General features: G+C 35.8%; 1 protein-coding gene across 1 annotated transcript in view; it reads right to left on the reverse strand.

Moving 5' to 3' along the window:
- Nucleotides 1-22,357, reverse strand: part of CSMD1 (CUB and Sushi multiple domains 1) — a 2,584,888-nt gene that overhangs the window by 439,988 nt on the left and 2,122,543 nt on the right. The window contains exon 36 of the mRNA XM_006895025.1: nucleotides 8,788-8,892. Within this exon, the coding sequence (XP_006895087.1) occupies nucleotides 8,788-8,892 (105 nt within the window). The remainder of the gene's footprint in view (nucleotides 1-8,787; nucleotides 8,893-22,357) is intronic.

Genomic DNA, 22,357 nt, shown 5'->3' on the forward strand with positions numbered 1-22,357 from the left:
AAAAAAAAGAAGCTTTGAATTATGTCACAGGGGAAAGAGAGACAGACAAAAAGATTAGTTTATGGAATGACAAGATCTTCACAGATAAGCGAGAGGCCAGTTAGGGTTATAGTTCATGGAATAAGATTGTCATTATTATTATTAGTTGCTTCCAAGATGATTCCAACTCATGATGACTACAAATACACACACTCAGTAAGTTTTTAAGGTTTGCAACATTTTTTAACTCACTCCCAGACCTATTTTTCAAGACATCTCTGGAAGCTTTTGTCCTCCTGAGCTGTCCTTTGAAATCATCTGTTCAGCTCTTTCACTTTGATATGTTTTCCTTAAGATTTGGCTTCTTGACACTTCAGTGCAATCTTTAGTGTCTCTTCTGACATCCACTTAAATTTTTTTCTTCTCTGTTTTTGTAATGACCTTTTGCTTTCTTCACAGATGATATCGTCCCATAACTCATTTGGTCTTCTGTCATTGACACCTTTGAGCTGTGGTGTTGAAGAAGAACAATGAACATCCCACAGATGGCCAACAGAATGAACAGATGCGTCTAGGAGATGGTGCAGCCAGAGTGCTCTTTGGAGGCAAGCATGATGAGGTTTCACCTCATATACTTTGGAAATGTTGCTAGGAGTTGCTATTCCTTGAAGAAAGACATGTAGTTGGGAAGGGGGGAGGGTCAGAGATGGAGAGGAAGACCCTTAATCAGGTGGAATGACGCCGTGACTGCTGCAAAGGGCCCTCATGGGTCAGGAAGTGTGAGGATGGTGCAGGACAGAACAGGGTTCAGATCTTTTGTTCACAGCATCACTATAAGTCATGCTTGACTTGACAGCACTTAACAATGAATACCAACGGGAAGGCTTTAAATTAATAGTCAATGATTTATGTATTTGAGTCAACTAAGAATTAGAGCATACATAAAAAAATCTTAAACAAATGACCTTATAACAAACTGTCAAAACACTTTATTGGCATCTTTCTATAAAGTGTTCCATAATTACTTGGTGAACTACGATAATTGTCTTATATCAATGGAAGTTAAGGTCTTGTTTTCATATATTACACAAAAAATATTAATAAAGGGATACAAAGGAAATGGAAAAGTTTGAGGAGTAAAAACCAGTCCTGTCCTCATTTCCACATCCAAAATAGCCTAACTTTTAGATGCTCACAACTTTTCTTACCAACACCTAACTCAATCTTCTTTATATAATTAATACCTACTCCCCTGTGTCTAGAGCCTTGATCACAAAATATTATAGGATTGAGGCTCTCATAAATGTTTAGTTGGTTGTTGGCCAAGTTACAGAGCCACTAGTCATTACTTATTCCATTTCTAGCATCTTTATTCCCTAGTCACTTACCATGAAAAATTTGTAAGACTTGATATAAAATATAGACTACTTTCAAGTTTTTACATCCAAGAGATGAATTTGATATAATGGCGTCATGAATTTCAAAGCTAGTAAAGATAACTTAAAACCAAAGTAATAATTTTTAAAAAAATATTTATAATAATTTTCAAAAGAAAATAAGCTTTTTTTGTCACCCTCTATTACATTATGAAAAACATCTTCATATTTTACTTAATAATTGGCAATGAGAATAGGGGTAGCCACAATCCTCCTTCTCACTTTTGGAGAATAGGAATAAGGCATGAGGAATGGAGTCATCCAGCAGAAATAAGAGGCTGCAAGGCATTCTAAATCCAAAAAATAGTCTGAAATTAGTAAAAAAAAAAAACCAGAAGCAACAAATTGTATCTATTAATTTGGAAAACAGACCAAAGTCTACTTCTTATTGGAAAATCTTTGAGCTATGACCAGATTAAGCAGCAACACAATTTACATAATGATAGGTGATGGTTTTAAAGAGCAATAATTTTTGTGCACTGTTGAGTTAGAACTGGCCAATAGCTGATCCTCCAGCAGGTTTTCAGAGGCAGATAGTCATACAAGAGGAGATTGCCTACCCTTATCACAAAAAACTGTTGGTGAATTCGAATCACATATCTTTGATCCTGCAGCACAGCTCAGCAAATATATGACTATAGCTTGTGCTTTAGAAATCTGTTTGGGAAAGTAGATGATTGTGCGTCTGACTCCTTTTCTCTGTCCTTCTGAAGTCTACTGCTGTTTAAAATTCCATACTCTAAGAGATCCGTATTTGTTTGATTCCAAAAGAAGATGACCCAACAGAATGTGGAAATTACTGAACAATATCATTAATATCACATGCAAGAAAAATCCTGCTGAGAATTATCCAAAAATGACAGGGACAGTAAGTTAACAATAAACTGCCAGTTGTGTAGGCCAGATTTAGAAGAGGCTATGGCACTAGGGACATTATGTTTTTGTTGCTTGCCTTTGAGTCGAGCACGACTCGTATCGATCCTATGAACAAAAGGCCTGAAGCCTTTCTCTAGCTATCAACATTTTCAAAGTTCATAGAGTTTCCGGAGGCATGTTGTTTAGGGAGTGGATGCCACTCCTGCTTCCAAAAGGGACATTATAGTCAATGTTAAATAGACTTTAGCTGAAAGCACCGAGTACAAGAGAAATGTCTGTGTTTCCTTGACTGTGTAAAGGAATTAGACTGCGTAAATCACAACAAACTGTGGCTAATTCTGAGAAGAATGGGTTTCCCAAAACACCTGATTGTGCTTATGAAAAACCTATACTCAGAACAGGAGGGAGTTGTTAGAGCAGAGCAAGAAAACACTGCCTGGTTAAAATCAGGAGAGGTATACGAGAGGAATGCATCCTATCTCCATACTTTTTCAATCTATATATGGAACAGATCCTCTTGGAGGCTGGGCTCTAAGAGGAGTAATGTAGCATCAGGATTGGAAGAAGATTCATCAACAACCTGTGCTATGTAAATGACACAGCTTTGCTTGTGGAAACTGAGAAGGATGTGAGGCACTTTCTGCAGAAAGTCCAGTACTGCTGCCTTCAATATGAATTGAAGCTCAACACCAAAAAAACAAAGATTGTTATCATTGGCCTAACTGGCAACATCATGATAGATGGAGAAGAGATTGAGATTGTGATCAGCTTCAATTTGTTGGACTCTACAATCAGCACTCTTCGTACCAGCAGCCAGGAAATCAAAAGATGAATTTCACTGGGAAAATATGCTGTGAGGGACTTCTTTAGAGTACCGAGAGCAATTATGTCAGTCTAGATAGAGGCTAAAGTACTCCTGATCCAAGTCATGGTCTTTGCAGTTTCTTTCTATGCATCAGAGAGCAGGACATTGACTAAGGATAATAGAAGAAGAATCAATGCCTTTGAGTGGTGGTGCTGGAGAAGAGTATTGGATATACTATGGCCTGCTAAAAGAATAAATAGAATAAGTTCTGGAGGTGGTGAAAGCAGGCTGCTTCTTGGAGGCAAGAATTTTGAAACTCTGTCTGACATACTTTGGGTGTGTTGTCAGGAGGGGTCCAGTCCTTGGAGAAGGACATCATTCTTGGAAGGCAATAGGGACTACACAAGAGAGGAAGACCCTCTATTAGATGAATTGACTCAGGTGACTGAGGTAATGGGGGTAGGTGTGCCAGAGATGATGAAATTGGCTCAAAATAGAGCAGGGTTCAGAGTTGTTGCCTATAGTGTCACTATGACTCACAGGAGACTTGACAGCACACAAAGACAAGAGAAAAACCCACCTCCTCGCATCAAGTCAAGTCTCACTGACTATGACTATGACTATGACTATGACTATGACTATGACTATGACTATGACTATGACTCTCTATCAGGTTTTCTAGCCATAAATCTTTAGAAGACATTGTTCATTGTATCCTATAGAGCAACTCATAGATCCAAACTGTGAACCTTTTAGTTAGCAGCCTAATACATTATGCCCTATGTCAGAGAGCTGGACAATGACTAAAGATGACAGAATAAGAATCTCTGCCTTTGAGTTGTGGTGATGGAGATGAGTCTTGAGCATACCATGAACCACCAAGAAAATAAATAGATCTGTCTTGAAGAGGGTGAAACCAATTTTCTCCTTGGAGGCTAGGATTTTGAAGCTCCAGTTCACATACTTTGGGCATCCGGCAAGGAGGGACCAGTCCTAGGAGAAGGACATCATGCTCGGAAATGTGGAGGGACAGTACAGGAAAGGAAGGCCCCGGATGAGATGGATTGATACAGTAACTGGGGAAATGGGGCTTGGTGTGTCTGAATCAGTAATACTGGCGCAGGACAGGGCAGGCTCCAAAGCTGCTGTACATAGAGTTGCTAAGGGTCACAGATGACTTAATGGTGCATAACAACAACATCAGGTCAGATTATTTCCTTTCAATTTCTTTATGTTATTACTTTCAATTTCTTCATTTCAGTCCCTTTTTGGGGGAAGAAAGTCACCTGAAGAAATGCATGATTATGTAATTTACAACAAAGTCTCATATAAGAATAATACCTATAAATGCCAAAATATTTGGGGAAAGAGTTAAGTATTAATTTATAGTCACTCCTTTGGTTTACATTCAACACAAAATAAATTTGAAAGTTGGTTAATATAATGCTTAAATTAAGAAAAAAAAATCACATTCCTGGAAGTGTCTCCGGAATTCCCTGTGATTTAAGACAAAAACCACGATTTATAGTACTTTTCATGTGTCTTGGGTACAGTTAGAATGTAGGGAAGGAAAGAGGGAGACATGTTATTTTGACATTAAAAGAATCGAACGAATCTGCAAGTTTGTATTTTAAGCTACATGGCTAGAAGAAGAGAGTAGATTTTTAGAAATTAAAAACACCCAGTGAAATGATCTGCATCAATGATAATGGAAATGAACATGAAAAAGAGCTGACCATGAGATATTAGTTTTCGTGGCCTAGTAGATAGGAAGTTGTGCTGCCAACTCAAAAGACAGGAGGTTCAAATCCACCAGTTTCAATCTCCTCCTGTATAATTAAAAGCTCCTTAAAATCCACGTAAAGGTCAACTATGAGTTTGTTCCACTTGACGGCACGTAAAAAGAACAGATTCAACCTGGAGAGGGTTAAACCAGGCTGCTCCTTTGAGGCAAGGATTCTTAAGCTTCGTCTGACATACTTTGGACATGTTACAAGGAGGGACAGGTCCTTGAAGGATGTCATGCTTGGGAGGGTGGAGGGACAGTGCAAGAGATAAAGACCCTCTATGAGGTTGGTTGATTCAGTGACTGGGATAATTAGGGTGAGGTGTCAGAGACAGTGGGATTGGAACAGGACAGAGCAGGGTTTAGGGCTGTTTTACATAGGATCACTATAAGTCACAGGGGACTCGATGGCACATAACAACACCACCACCACTCTAACATATTTTGTAATGAACCCTGATGGAAGGAACAATGACTAAGTCCTTGGATGCTAATCTAAAGACTGATTGTTTGACTCTCCTTGTTGTTCCATGGAATAAAGAAGTGATCATCTATTCCTACAAAAGGAAGCACTGCTGATTTAGTGGTAAGGATTTTTTCTGTCAACCGAAAAGAAAATATTTCAAATCTGCCAACTGTTCCAGGGGAGAAAGATTGGCAATCTCCTCCCTTGTGGATTACTGTCTGAAAACCAGCTGGAGCTTTGCACTGAGTTGGTTCCCTCTCGACAGTAGGTAACAACAGTGCTGTCAAAATTAACAGCTTTTGATGCCCTGTGTGGTAATTTTTCCCTTCCTTAGTTTGTTTTACAAGTCAGAATCTTGAAAGATAACTATTTTGGGGAACAAGAGATAATTAGGACAATGACCTCATTATACCTTTGAGTGATGACCACAGAGGTAACACAGAGTGAAACCCTGTGGACATGAGTAGGGGTAACTGCAGTTTCATCTTATCTCTTATATCCTAACATTTCATTTTTGCAAACTTCAAATTTATAGACTGTATTTATATTATTATTGTAATATTAAGGTACAATTAAACATGTATTAATAATTTGCATATATTTATGAGTATTGTTACAATTAAATTAGGATAATCTCAGTTGTCAATTTCCTACTAGTATTTTTTTTATTTCAAAAGACTTAAATAATTTTCTAAAATTTTAATCTTCATTTAGAGATTTCCTTCAAAGTGTTCTGAAATGAATACACAAAGGAAATGAAATGTGGTTGATATTTAATTACTGAAAACAAGCTTGAAGAAGAGTGCTTTATTAAAGGCATCATGAATATGACTTTGTTGTGATGATATTCTGTTAATGATTTAATTCATTCATAATTCTCCAGAACTTAGTGTAGTTAATTTCACTCTATTCACTATTTTAAAAAACAAAAATACATGACGGTATTTGTGTTACATCAGGAGTTGCTCTAACTCAAACATGGAGGCCCTCTGGCAAGTTTAAATCCACCAGTTGCTCAGAGAAAAAAAGATGGAAAATCTCATCCTTTGTGATTTATAGCCTCTGGAAACTGGAAGTTAGCTATAAGTCAGTTCTAATATGACAGCAATGAGAATGAGTTGTGTAAAGATTGTCTCTGCATTTGAAAAAACAAAACAAAACAAAACAAAAAAATCATATTTTGACTTTTTAAAAATTATGAGCACATTTTAGAAAACTCAAAACCCATTGCCATTGAATGAGAACAAATTCATAATTGATCTTCCATTGGGCAAACTGACGGTACATTTTTTTTTTCAGAGGCTATATATTGCGTAGGGGGAGATTGTCCATTTTTTACCCATGCAATAGTTAATTATGATCTTTTGACTTCCCTAATATGGTTCTGTGCAGTCTGTGAGATTTCACGTTGAATTTTGGACCCAGGAAAGCAGTAAAAGTGGTGTCAAGATGAGTAGAAAATTGTATGGGAGCATGGGGGACATGTCTGACCTCATGGGAATTTGTTTTGTGTTACTGATGATATGGACAAGGACAGTTCCCCTGTGTGAGGTTGGTACAGATTAGATATGGCATCCCCACATGGCTCTTACTCTTTTTACATGTGTCAGGGTTAGTGAGACTGGCTTAGGATAGGGCAGGGATCAGAGCTACTGAGCAAGGGTCAAAATGAGTTATAGGCAACTTGAGAGCACATAACAATGGCTAATACACTTAATGCTGATCTTTTAGACTAATTCTATTGACATATCACCTATATTTCAACTTTGGAATAAGAATTAGAACAGTGAAATGATGCCTCAGTATGTGCATTGTTGTTGCCGTTGTTGCTGTTGCCATGTGCTATCAAGTTGACTATGATAAGTTGACAACCTATGAACAAAGGCTCTGAACTGTGCCCTGTCTTGAGCCTACCCCATCATCTTTGACACACTTGATCAGATTACCTCTATCACTGTGTCAATCCATCTCACCCATGGAATGATGATGATAATGATGTTCAGAGTCTTATAAACACCAGAAAACATTTGAAAAATAAAGAATAAATATAACATTATGTTTAGTCAAATTACCAAAAAAATTAAGTAATTAATGATGTTCTAGATTCTTGAAAAAGAGTCATTTCAATGAGAGTTAAGTTAGTATCACTTTTTAAATAAATTATACTGAGACTTGAACTGAATATAGATAATTATATTCCTGGAGATGAAAACTATAAATGTGCATACAAGGACTGCTGACAAACCATTTTATTGGCACCTCTTATAATATGATGTGAATGAAATCTAGAAACCACAAGATAATTCAGGGAAAATGACAAGAACATTCATCAACTCTAACATGCTAAAAATATTAGTGAATTTATTAATACCATCACAAATGAAGTTTATAGTTTACTATCTCCAGATGTTCACAAAATGTACCAAAGTTACATCTTTTTCCAAATACAGCCTACGTAAATAACATCCACACTACCGTTTCACATTCTTGCTAAAGTAGGCCTATTGAAATAAATTGGAATAAACTTGCATACAAATGCCTGTAATAAGTAGGGAAATTTAACTAGAATGTGAAACAGGCCTGTGGTTTGTGACTGGTTCAGAATATTTATCATCAGCTGGAAATCGGCCTTTCAAAAGCATGCATGCATTTACATTCTAACACACTGTTTATCTCAATTCAAAAGATCACTTATTAAAGCTTATCCATGTATTTGCTTATTTGCAACTGCTTATTAAAGGAGATGAATATCAACATTAAGCATTTTTTTTTAGTGCTTGAAAACATGTCCTAAAATAAACCTCACTCTCATTGGAAATTCTTATTTCACTTTTACAAGGTTTACCTGCATAATCAAACACCATAGATTTGTGCATTTGACCTTTGTCATCCCATTTATCAGACTATTAACTCAGTCTCACATCCATTTTTAAAAGGTTAGCATTTCTTTTGTGATGCATACTCCCAATTAAAATGAATAATACACAAATGCAGACAATGAAGTTTCTGCTCTTTGCTAGTCCTGATTTTAAGAGCCTCTTGGATTAGAAATTGTCTAAAAGGCTTATTTAGAAATTACAATTTTCTGTGTTTTGGGGTACTAATAAAAATAATTGTTATTACTATAGAAAAACTAAAAAATATTATTTTGTGTGTGCTTTTTAACACAAGGAACAAATCCATATATTACAGCAGGTTTGGGGTTTTTTTTAAATTTAATTATTCCAAGCATTAGCATTGGTGGTTTATCATTAATATACTAATAATATGTCTTTCACAAAACATATTTTTAGCAAGGTTTTATATGATCTGATTGATCCACATCATAAAAATAGCCTTAGATGAATATCATCTTACTGTATAAGAGCATAGATTAATTTTTTTTAAGAAAATTACTTAGTGTCACAATTAAAGCTGAATCCAGAACAGTTGACCTTACTTTTATATTCCAGATGAAAGCCAGCAGCTGCCACACTAATATCAGATTGAAAATGTAAGTAGAGTTGATTGGAAGTGCTGTTTAGCAATGCTGGCACAGTAGTACCTGTAAGACACAATGCAGACAAAACTTTAACATTATAACTAAATTTACTTCTCAAAATAAAAACTGTATGATGCTGTCTATGTAGACTTACAAATATTTATACTTCGATAAGGACATATTGAATATTGGTATTGGATTTGATCATTATAGATTTGATCATTTCTTTTGTTCTAGGGAGAGTCCATGTGTAGTATAAATTGATTAAAGGTGTAAATACTAACAGAAAGGTTGCCAGTTCAAGGCCACATAAAGACAGCATGGAGGAAAAGTCTAGAGATTTACACTTGAAAGGTCAGTTTTGAAAATCAAGTGGAACATAGTTCTATCACGTATAGATGGAGTTGTTGTTAATTGAGATCATCAATTAGACAGCAGTTTCTAAAACCGATCATTATTTTATGTACAATAAAATGAGACTCCTACTGTTTACTGTTCTCTTCAAACAGAAGATTTTGAAAACTTATATGATGTTAGGCCACCAGAGTTCCTTTATGAATAAAGAAAGTCTTAAATTTCCAGAATGTATTTTGCTCTTTATATTGCTTTCTTTCAACATTATAATAATATCCTTTCCACCACCACCCCCATTCAAAATGAGTAAAGAGGGAACAAAATCTAAGACCTAAGCATTATTTGGTCCGAGAACAGTCAGGCTGGGTAGCTGCTTATCCTGTTTATTTTCCTTATCATATTTCTTTCTACTGTGTTTTTACTTGTCTACTCCTGTGCAATTCATATTAATAATGTTCCTTACTGAGATCAGCACATTATTTCAACTAAAATATATGAAAAAGAAAATATAAGTTGATGTTTTCTTATTGTAACCTTCATTTAAAATATTTTTTTAATTTAATTTTAATTTTTTTTTTTTTGGTGTGTATCGTCAAATCAGATCTGACTGGTACAGGAAGAGATTGCCCTTCCTTCTCCAGCACAGCACCTGGTGTATTTGAACCGGGTACTTCTGGGATTGCAGTGCAGCTTCTTGCCACTAGGCCACCAGAGCTCTCTACATTTAAGATATTTTAACTTATATCTTAAATCAACACCTGCACCCATCTGGAAGGAGACTTCCCATCTTCTAAGGTGCTAAGCCTCAAGAAGTCTTGTGTTATATGAACTCTTATAACAACAAATCGTAGGGAGAAACAGAGCCATTGAAGACAAGGTTAAGAAAGACAAAGAAGATATGTTGAGGTAAAGGAAAAATGATCATGAGTTAAAAGTTTAATAAATTTTGAAGAATGTATTTTTAAAAAGGAAGATAAAGAGTTTAGAATTTTTAATTCTTCCCTAAAGTTAAAGTCTCAAGATACATTTAATACTCCAGAATATTACTTAATTAATTAAAATATGAATTAATATTTAATATTTAGAATGTTAAAATTTGTCTCCAAGTAAGAATTTTCCACCTACAAGGTGACCAATTATTAAGGAACTCTACTGCCAACCATAAGACTTGTGGTTTGGATCCAGCAGCTGCATCACTGGAGAAAGACAAGCAATCTCCTCCCATGTAATTTATTACCTCTAAAATCCCACTGGAGTGTCAGATATATGTTGGTTCTAACTTGACAGCACATAACACCACGACACTGTCAAAAATACATGTATAGTTTAAACATGCCATGGTCTAATTAATAGAGCAAATTGCCTTGAAAATAATTCTAATGAATAAAAAAATACTTTAATAATATCATAAAGACACAAATTGATGATTACTCTAAACAGATAAACATGATTGAAAAAAGATCCTCCTCTTTCACTCTCTGTGTAAGTGATAAAATAACATCTAATGACCTTAATTAAATAGATGATTGCAAGCAAAGATTCCTACTGTCTCTTCACAATCCCTGGCTATCCAAAGACTATTTAAACTTGATGTGTAATAAGCTAACTTTATAATTTGTCACTACAAATCCTCCTCATTGTCTGTCTCACCCCAAAACGTTGTTCGTGTTCAACTATGATTCCATCTCACTCAAAAAATTTCTCTCCCTACCCCATGCTGTAGTGAGCTTTCCAGTGGACTCCCACTGAGAGTACAACTGTTCCATAAGGTTTACCATAAGACCACTTTTCACTTATTTGCCTTCTGAGAATCACTGAAGTTGCTGGCTATTTTTTTTTCTTCTCAGTCTTCACCTTCAATATTGATACTACCATAGTCGCTTATTTTTATAATGATATTTACTATATCTGAATACAAATATGATATTTCTTCTTTTTTTTTAATGATCCAACTCAAGGATTTATTCATCACAAACACCTTTTAAAAAAAAACCAAAACACACAAATGGCAACTTTACGCCTGGGCCTCACCTGATGGCCTGTATAGAAATTAGGTTGACTACATCTGTGGAAGGAATTATGGAGAAGTTCAATATCAGCAATCAAAACCAGGCCAAAGGCACAGATCATTAATTATTCATGTGCAAGTTCAAATGGAGGCTGATGAAATGAAAACAATACCACAAGAACCAAAATATGATCTTGAGTCTATTCCACCTGAATCATCTTAAGAATAATTTGACCATTGTTGCCTGGTAACATTGTTCTAAAAGCAAATGAAGACAAAGAGGGACTCAGACACTGAAGAGATATAAGTGTGAGAAGACAGGATGGACATGGGGAGATACCAATGTCCTCAATCAAGTTGCATGTAAATTGTTGAATGGAAAACGAATTTGCTGTGTTAACTTTTGTTTCATTTATTAAACAATATTTAATGCTAGGGAGTTGTAGGATTGAGCAGGTGATCATTCTTTTGTACATAGGGTGACTAAGATTTGACAACACCTACAACACACACACACTTGACTGTGTGAGTCACAATAAACTTAGACTAATATTGAGAAGAAAGGGAATCGCTAAACACTTAATTTTACATAAGCAAAACCTATACTGAGACCAGGTATCTGTTGTCCAAACTGAGCAAGGGGGAAAAAAATGCATTATTTAAAATCAAGAAAATGCATCAGGAATATATCCTTTCTCCATACCTTTTTATTCTACATACTCAACAGATCACTTTGGAGACTGTACTTTATGAAGAAGATTATGGTATCAAGATTAGAGGAAAACTCATCAACAGCTTGTATTACACAGATGAAACAACCTTGTTTGCTGAAACTGGGGAGAAATTTAAACATTTGCTTCAAATCAAGGATTGCAGCCTTCTGTGTGTATTGACATTCCACATCAACAAAACAAAGATCCTCACAACCAGTCCAATGGACAGTATCATTACAGACAGAGTAAAGATTAAATTGTTGACTATTTCATCGTGCTCAGATCCACAATCAAGACCCGCAGTCCAGCAATCAAAGTACAAGTTACATTGGGAAACTCTGCTGTCAAGGACTTCTCCAGAATGCTAGCCTGCAATATGTCAGTCTGGAGACTAAGGTTAGCCTAATACAGGCTACGGTCTGCTTTTTGTCTGATGTGCCTCTGAGAACTAGACAGTGACCAAGGATAACAGAGGAAGAATGAATGTCTTTGAGTTGTAGTGCTAGAGAAGAGTATTGTATAAACCATGTACTGTCAAGGAAACAAACAGTTCTGTCCTGGAGAGGATGAAACGAGGTTGTACATTGAAGGCAAGATTTTTGAAACTCTATCTCACAGACTTTGACTATGTTATCAGGAGGGACCAGCCCTCGAAGAAAGACATCATGTTTGGAAAGGTAGAAGGTCAGTGCAGGCAAGAAAGATCTTGGATGAGATGAATTGGAATGGGAACCGTAGCAATGGGGTCAGGTTGTGTCAGAGATGATGAGATTGGCTCAGTATAGGACAAGGATCAGAGCCATAGTTTATAGAATCAGAACGAGTCATAATACTAAATAACAACTTTTTCCAAAAGTCTAGCACTTAACGATTGTTCTACCAGAAGTCCTCCTAAACTCATAAAAAGAACCTAAAACAAAAAAACTATTTGTGTTTCTGCTATTGAACTAATTCTGAGTTACAGCAATCCTCCAGCAAGTTTTCAAGATTATTCATCTTTACAGGAAGAGATTGCCAAACTTTCTACCTTGGAGTGAGTGGATTTGAATTGACAACCTTTGTGTTAGAAGCCCAGCATGTGTAGGATTATGCAACTCAGTGCCTCTACTATCCACATGCTTGTAAAAGGAGAAATAACAATGTGGAGATGGTTGAGTCTAACCTCTACTAACTCCACAAAGTGGAATTGCCCCAATTAACAATATTTGAAATCCTATAAAGTCATTGTTTGTGTCTTTTATAAAAGATATTGGCAGTGAATTTATCATTGAAAATACAAAACTTGCTCATTCTATTTCCAGCCTCATTTTTATCACCAAACCCATATTTTCCAATTACTATTCCTTCTTCACTGTCCCCAACTTTTGCACTCCAGTCACCAATTATCATTAACACATCTTGATTGGATGTTTGCTCAATTTCTGGATGCAAGGTTTGGTAAAAAATTTCCAATTTCTTCCTCTTTGGCTTTAGGTGGAGGAGCACATATTTGAATAATAGTCGCATTAATGGGCCAACCTTGTTGGTATATGGATAATATCTTATTACTCACAACATTGTATTTCAGGGAAGACCCTGAAATTCACTCTTTAACTGTGAATGCAACACCATTCTTCTTTTGTTTTTCATTCCCAGCATAGTAAACTATACAAACATGTGATTCAAAGTTGCCAAAGCTAGTCCATCTCATCGTACTAATATCTAGCCATTCATTTTTCAAAATTTCTAATTTTACAACATTCAAGCTATGTGCATTCCATAATCCAATTATTAAAGGATGTTCACCATTATTTTTCCTTATTTTGACTGATTTCCAATCTGGAATCTACCACTAATAGTATCCATGTTCCTCTACTGTTCATAGGGTTTTCAGAAAATGTCTGTTGTTTGGAAGGCAATCTGGCTTCCTAATCTATCTTAATCAAAGAGCTCTACTAAAACCTGTCCACCATTGGTAACTCTTTTGATAGTTGACACAAACAACGACTTTATACATGGACTTCACCTGATGGGCTGCAGAGGTATCAGATTGATTATATCTATGGAAAGAATCATCGGAGAAGCTCAATATTGTCAGGCAAAACTAAGCCAGTGCTGGATTGTGGGTCAGACCATCAATTACTCATGTGAAAGTTCAAACTGAGGTTCAAGAAAATTAAAATAAGTCTCCAAGGACCAAGATATAATCTTGAATCTATTCTATTTGAATTTCAAGATCATCTTAAAAATAGTTTTGAAGCAATGAACACCAATGACCAAAGACAAGATGAGCTATGAGATAATATCAAGGATATCATCCATGAAAAATAAAAATATCATTACAAACATAGAGGAGAATTGATAAACTGAACTGATTTTCAGAAGAGACTCTAATAATTTCACTAGAGTGTGGAGAAGTCAAAACAAAGGGAAACCGTGTTGAAGTAAAGGAGCTGAGCAGAAGACTTTAAAGGATAGCTTAAGAGAATAAAGCAAAGTATTTTAATGGGATGTGGAGAGAACTGGGCTTAGAGAATGAAAAGGGAAAATTTTTCTATATTTCTTAAGCTGAGAGATCTGAAAAACAAATTAAAGCCTCCAGTTCCAAAATTGAAAGATGCTGTAGGAAATATATTGAACGACTCAGAAAGCATCAAAAGAAGAAAGAGGGAATACACAGAAATGCTGTACCAAAAATAACTGACTGACACTAAAAATGTCAGGAATTATCATATGAACAAGAGCCAATAGTAATGAAGGAAGAAGTAGAAGCTGCATTGAAACCATTGGCAACAAAATAAGGCTCCAAGAATCGATGAAATCACAATTGACTTGTTTCAATTAACAGATGCAGCTGTGAATGTGCTCACCAGTCTATGCCTGGAAGTTTGGAGGAGTGCTATCTGGCCAACAGATTGGAAGAAGTCTATATTTGTTTCTATTCCCAGGAAAGGTGAGCCTACTAAATGTGGAAACTATCAAACAATTCATTAATATCACATGCAAGCTAAATACTGCTGAAGATCATTAAAAAATGCCTAAAATAGTGCAAACATAGGGAATCATCAGAAGTTCAAGCAAGATTTAGAAGAGATTGTGGCACCAGGGATATCATTGCTCATGTCAGATGGATTCTGGCTAACAGTAAAGAATATCAGAAAAATGTGTACTTATGTTTTATGAACTATGCAAAGGCATTTGACTGTGTGGACTGCAATAATTTATGGCTACATTGAGAACTGTGGCAATCTCAGAGCACTTAATTGTGCTGTACTGGAACTAGGAGGCTGTTGTATGAACAGAGCAAGGGAAACACTACCTGGTTTAAAATTAAGAAAGGAGTGTGTCAGGGTTGTATTTTCTCTCAATACATATTCAATCTGTATACTGAGCAATTTGATGAACCAAATTCTATGAAAAGGAATGTGGCATCAGGATCAGACAGAGACTCATCAATAACCTGCATTATGTAGATGACACAACCTTGCTTGCTGAAAGTGAAGAAGACTTGAAGCACTTGTTCCTTAGGATCAAAAAATAGAGCCTTAAATATAGATGTAATCTCTGTATTAAATCTCAGTATTATTAAGTATACAAAGATTTTTACCACTAGATGTACAGACAACATCACAATAGATGGAAAAAAGATTGAAACTGTCAACAACTTCATCTTACTTGGACCTAAAATTAATACTTTTGGTGCCAGCAACCAGGAAATCAGGAGATGTATTGCACTGGGGAAGTCTGCAGTTAGGGACCTCACCAAATTACTGAGGAGTAATGACGTCATTTTGAGGACTAAGGTACGTCGGATTAAGGTTTTTCTAATCACCAGCTGTGCTTCTGAGAGCTGCACAATGAATAAGGATTAAAGGAGAATTGATGCCTTTGATCCGTGGTACTGGAGAACATCCCATAGACTTTAGCCAAAGGAATAAAAAAGTATGTCTTGGAAAATGTGCAGCCAGATGGCTCTTTAGAGGCAAGGATAAGGAGCCTTTGCCTCACATACTTGCAGCATGTTGTTGCTAGGAAGAGCTATTCCTTGAAAAAGGACATGATGCTTGGAAAGCTGGAGGGTCAGCAAAGGAGAGGAAGACCCTCAACCAGGTAGATTGACAAAGTGGCTGCCACAATGGGCTCTAGTGTGTCAGGAGGTGTGAAGATGGCACAGGATAGGACAGGGTTCAGATCTGTTGTTTAGGGGTTCCCTATGGATCATAATAGACTCAATGACATCTAACAACAAAACAACAGTCTTATAAGATCAGACATGGCTTCTCACTCTATTGGACCTATTCATCTTAATCATTGGGTCTGAAATTCATTGCATTTGACTACATAGATTTTATAGGATCTCTTTATACTCCCAGTGTGGGGGTTATTAGGGAACCAGGTTCAGACTAGATTCAGTAAAAAGCAGTACTAAGCCAGGTTAACAGCAAGATATTGTTGTTGTTGTTGTTGTTGTTGTTCTGGTTATGTGTGATTGAGTCACATGAGACTCATAGGGATCCTATGTAAAATAATTCTTGAACCCTGCTCTATTCTGAGCCAAATTTATTGTCTCTGACATACATAACCCCATTAGCCCAGTCACTGAGTCAATCCATCTCATCAAGGGTTTTTCTCTTTTGTGCTGTCCCTCCACCCTCCCAGGTATAAAGTCCCTCCTTGCAACAAGCCCAAAGTATGTAAGACAGAGCTTCAGAATCCTTGCTTCCAAAGAGCAGCCTGGTTTTATCCTTTCTAGGATAAAACTGTTTGTTCCACTAGGAGTCATGTTATATTTAATACTCCTTTCCAGCATCATAGATCAAAGACATCAATTCTCCTTCAATCATCCCTGGGTATTGCCCAGCTTTCTTATGCATAGAAAGTAATTGCAAAGACCATGGCCTGGATCAGGCACACCTTAGTCTCCAGACTGACATCTTTACTCCACAGTACTCTGGAGGTAATTTTTTATTTCCTGGCTGTTGGTACCAAGAGTGTTGATTGTGAAGCCAAGTAAACTGAAGCTGTTAACAATCTCAACCTCTTTACCATCTATCATGATGCTGCCAATCAGGCCAGTGGTGAGAATCTTTGATCTTGAACCTATATTTAAAGCTGCAGTCATCGACCTTCTGCAGAATGTGCTTCAGGTTTTTCTCAGTTTCAGCAACAAGGTTGTGTCATTTGCATAAAATAGTTTGTGGTTAAGTCTTCCTCCAATCCTGATGCCACATTCGTCCTCACAGAGCCCAGCCTCCTAGATCATCTGTTCTGCATACAGATTGAAAAGGTATGGAGAAAGCTGTGACATACACCCCTCCAAGTTTTGAACCATGTAGTGCTTCCTCGGTCTGTTCTGATGACTGCCCCCTAGTCCAAGTATATGTTTTGCATAAGTGCAATAAATGTTCTAAGATTTCCATTCTTCTCAATTAGTCACAGTTTGTTGTGATCCACACACAATACCTTTGCTTGAAATATAGACATTCCTCTGTTGCTCTCTGCTTTCACCCAAGATTCGTCTAACATTAGCTATAATATCCCTAGTAGCAAGATTTAATCCCTCCATCTGGCCCAAAGGACGCACATTCCTTTCTCTGCTTCATCCTTCTTGATGTTGAGGTTTATCCATCTCAGGGGCTCTGGCCCTAGCTCTGTCTGGCTCCAGCAGGATGTGCCTTGCCACAGTCTCTTGACAATATGGTTAGCTTTCTCTCTTATATTGGCCTCACAACTGTTAAAAATGTTGAAGATGTTGATCAGTTTTTGATCTTCATATCCGCAGTTGAGTAGCTGGAAATGCCATCCCTTGGGGAGTTAAAAGTAATGAGTGGAGCCTCAAAGATCAATTCTATTTACATGGTCTTACCTGGCTATGTAGTCAGGTCTAAGGCAATTGATAGAAAAGTTATTCTTAAAAGTTCCAACACTACAGTGCTCTACACTACAAACAGTACCAGGACTTCACTAGCCTGTCTCCTCAATCCCAATTTTTTTTTTTATTCCATCTCGCTATTTTCACAACCTCCAACCCAGTCCATGTGATCAGCAATTTAAACAAAGATTAGCGAAAAAATCTTCTAACTTGTTTATTGCATCTACTGTTGCCCTACCCAAACTCATATTTTTTAAATGCCCCACCAAAAAAACCCAAAAACAAACCACCAGCAAAGAGAATATTTTGTAAAAAATCATCACTCATTTCCCTTATTATGCTATTCAATTATTTATTTAATAAATATAAGTTTGCCAACCACTTATATCTAATTGGTTACTTTTCAAAATATCTCCATATTTTTTATTTGATAAAAAGTATTTTTCTCTAATTAAGGCAGAGTTTTAAAAATTTTACTTCATTAAATAATTAAGGCTAATAAACAGGCCATCCCTGCAGTACAAAATGTGAAACTGTCAATGATTCAGCCAGCCATTGTCTTCTTTCTTCTGTTCCCATTATTTTTGTCCAACCCACTTTCATTTCTTGGTTATATTATTGTGATGACCATCAATTATTCTTCAGAATACTATTTGCCTTCTCCATGAATATTCCTCATTCTGCATGCAGATTATTGTTTTTAATAAAAGTACATTATTTATAAATTCTATTTTTGAACATGGGCTCTAAGGTTATTTTTCTACTTATACTCTAATTCAACTTCAGTAGTCTCTGAGGACACACTTCATAGACTTTGAGTTATTCAGTCTCAAACCTAGGATTTCTGCCTTGTCCCAGGATATTATACAGCTCTACATTTTTAATTCTTCTGCTGTGTGCTTCATATATATTCTCTTTCTCAAACTCACATGCTTCTTTGGAGTTGAAGAAAGGCTCTTGGCAAATTTCCTTGGTTTTAAGATCTGTCCTTCTTTTTGTCTTTTTCTTTTTAAAAAAACAAAAACTTTTATTATGATTTGCATGAAATTTTAATAAGCAAATTAGTTTTTCTTTCAGCAATTCACTTGCATTTTATTTTATAATGTTAATTGCAATACCCATAATGTAATTTTACTTCCTCCATGTTCTTTCTGTAGTATTCTCATCTCCATTATCCCCCCGCCCCATCCCCTCCTTCCCTGTGATAAGTTTAACTTCAGGCAAACAATGCTCTTTTGGCCACAGGTAACAGACTGCCCTTTTCTTTCTGAGATCCTTTCTAGTGCTGCAAAGAAGAAAGTAAAATTGAAATGTTTAGAGAAAATCTATGACACTTAGTAAATTATTTTTCAGTGTATAGCCTCACCATCATCTCTACTTGAGGGTATTTATGCTTTTGAAGAATTAAGCTTGCAGACAATTTTATCCCAGGGTAAAAATACAAGCTGAGTTTTCACCAGAGTAAATACAAAGACTTTTTTCAGATCTTGGAATGAGGAAGGGGTAGAATGAATAACCAGTAGAATCACAATAAAATATCCTATCACAAATGCAAATGAGGCTCCTTTGGCTTTATTTGCCCCAAGTTAGAATCCCATTCTCCAGTAACTAAGAACAACATTCACAAAATATATTAATGACTTCCCCTTGACCTTGGTTTAATCCATAGACTCTTTCATTAGGTTTATAACAATTCTTCTGTTTGAACATACAGAATTAGTCAATGGTTTTGGCATTTTTGTTCATCAGATTCACTATGAATTCAAACTATTACCTGGATACATTGAGGGAATAGTGCTTGAAAATTAAAAAAAAAATACATATATATAAAATACTGGCAAAATACATATGTGCTTGAAAGCATATCTGAAAAAGGTCTTTTGTAAGCAAGATTCCTTGATTGAGATTCAGAGTCTGTTCCAAAGCACTTTTCCTGCCTGCCAAAGGAGGTGGCTGCAGCTAGGCAGGGTCTCCTATGTCTGAGTCATTAGTGTGTGGTTCACTGTCATAACACTAAAAACGTGTGCTGAATGATAAACACTTTGAGAATGTTTTCAGATTTAACTGCTTAGTGTTGGACTTTAGAGTTGAACAATTGTGAAGGGGAAATTGTGAGCCTAATACAGAGAGATTCTTTTTTGAAAATGCATAATAACTAATAGAGCATACACGGGAGAATGCTAAAAATTGTTGATGTGTTGGCCCTTTTCAAGAGGAGAACTAATCTGTCAAAGCAATGTCTTCAACCATGTCTACGGTCTCCATCAGAAGCAAGGTGCTGGCTACAGAATCAGAATAGAGGCACACACTGTTGCTGTGAATCTTAAGGATTCCAGAGCCATGCTTGTGAGGAAGGAGAAATGACGTTGAAATGAAAACTGTTCCTTGGCCTTTATTGGCTCAATTCCAGTGACATTTTAATATCAAGGAAAGGAGATTATATCTATATTATCTATATCATCATCTATATCATCCATATCTATCTCTGTCTCTATCTCTATCATCTATATCTATTTATATCTATATATCATCTTTATATATATCATCTATATCTATATTGTCTATATCTATATCATCTATATATCTTTATCTAACCTATATCTATATCATCTATCTATCTATCTATAATTTTAACCTATTTTTGGTTAATGTGTTGTTTACTGTTCTTTCACTCTTGTGTTTCTTTCATAGTCTTGAATGACGCTATCAGAAAAGAATGTCACTATAAATTTACCTTATTTATCCAAGGAAATGTTTCTGATTGTATTACACTGTTTCTCAAATTTTATTTGATCTATAATTGGTGGTAATGTAAGACTTATTCTACTTAATTAGTTAAATAAAATTAAAGAAATTTTTTTCTGGTGTTTCACCTATACATCAATTAATAAACCTAAGATTTGTTCAGTTCTTATCTCAATTATAGAAACTATACTTACCCCTTTTTCATTTTTCATATAACAATTTGTTTAATTTCTTTTTAACTGCACCTTCTTTTAGAGATAAGCCTGTAGTTTATAGTTTTTATCTTTTTATAGCCCATAGTCCCAGCATAATGATTTGCAAATGTAGAAACTCAGTAGACTTGCATGAACTATTGGATTTTTTTTTTTTAAATTCTGCTATCCTTGTGTTAGACTGCTCTACATTCAGAATTATGGAACTTATTTTTCAGTTTTGGCTCTGCGACCTTGAAGCCATTTAATTCTTTTCATATGTTACAATTTGAAAAAAATAAAGAATTCTTGTCTCTTACAGGTATAAGAGAACTTTGGTGGCATAAACCACCACTGGAAGTCAAATTGCAAATCCAAAACCCCTGTCACTTTGGTGGTGGCCTACTGGTATGAAGTTGCACTGAAATCACAAAGGCACATGGTTCAAATCTAATAGCTGCTCTACAGGAGAAGGATGGGCAGTCTCTTTCCATGTGAATAAATGCTTCTACAAACCTGCTAGATGGTGAACTATGAGTCAGTTCTGACTTGAAGGTACATAACTTTGGGAGATAGATGAACAATCTTCTCTAATGTGATTTAGAGACTGAAAAACCATTGAAGGGTCACTTATGAGTCAGTTCTGACTCAATGGCAATGACTCTGTGTTGTTTTGTGGGTTTTTTTAAGGGATATATGAGTTGCTATTAGTGTATTATGTTGTCAGTATCCACTCATACTTGACCCTCCAGCAGGTTTTCAGAAGCAGTAAATCACATGAGAGGAGACAGCCCATCTTTTTCCTGAGAAGTACCTGGGAGACTCGAACCACAAGCATAAATTACCAGGCTCCTATTAAATGTTAATTGCAGCAAGTAAATTCATGAATGATAACCTGTTTATGCTTCTTACATACAATATAATCCCCATTATTCTATAAAATATACTAGATCTTCATGTAGGAAAGTTTAGGAGAGCACTAAGTAATAGAGAACCAGACCACAGCTGGAAAAGGGGTTTGCCTTAAAAAGCACCCAGTAACAAGTGTCTCCTTAAAGCTCCTCTCAGATTGAACTATAAGAAGTTATTCTCATCAGACAAAATGCAGCTGGACAATAAAAAATATACAAAACACATTGCCATAGGCAAATTAACTGTGATCATGTTGTGACCTAGATAGAAAGATAAAGGAAATTGAAAAAGTTTATTTAATTCCCTACAAATTTTGTCCTTAGTACAGTGATATTCTATTATCTTTCATACAATTGTCAACTACTAATTGGTAAAAATGGTGCTCTATGTTGTTAATTTATAATTTATAACCTATTCCAAAAAGGACAATAAAAGACCTAAATGTGACTGAAAAAAATCAAAAGAAAATATCAAAACACTTATTAAAGAAGCCATTCCGTTTATTTTTTCTGAAATGTGTACCTCTAACTTTTTTGTTTACAATCAACAACTACATTTTAAAAAAAGATTAAGGAAATGGGAACGATCCTATCGGGACCTGAAAAGGCAGGGTAATGGTGGGCACAATTCAATTGGGACGAAGTTTTTATAAAACACAATGTATAGGAATGATTTTATGAAACAACATGAATTAAGGAAAATTTGAAATAAGATGAATTTTGTATGCAAAATAATATAAAATAACAATTTTGAA

This window comes from Elephantulus edwardii, unplaced genomic scaffold (genome assembly GCF_000299155.1).
Source record: "Elephantulus edwardii isolate Elephantulus edwardi_28Jun2011 unplaced genomic scaffold, EleEdw1.0 scaffold00154, whole genome shotgun sequence".
Classification (NCBI taxonomy): Eukaryota; Metazoa; Chordata; class Mammalia; order Macroscelidea; family Macroscelididae; genus Elephantulus; species Elephantulus edwardii.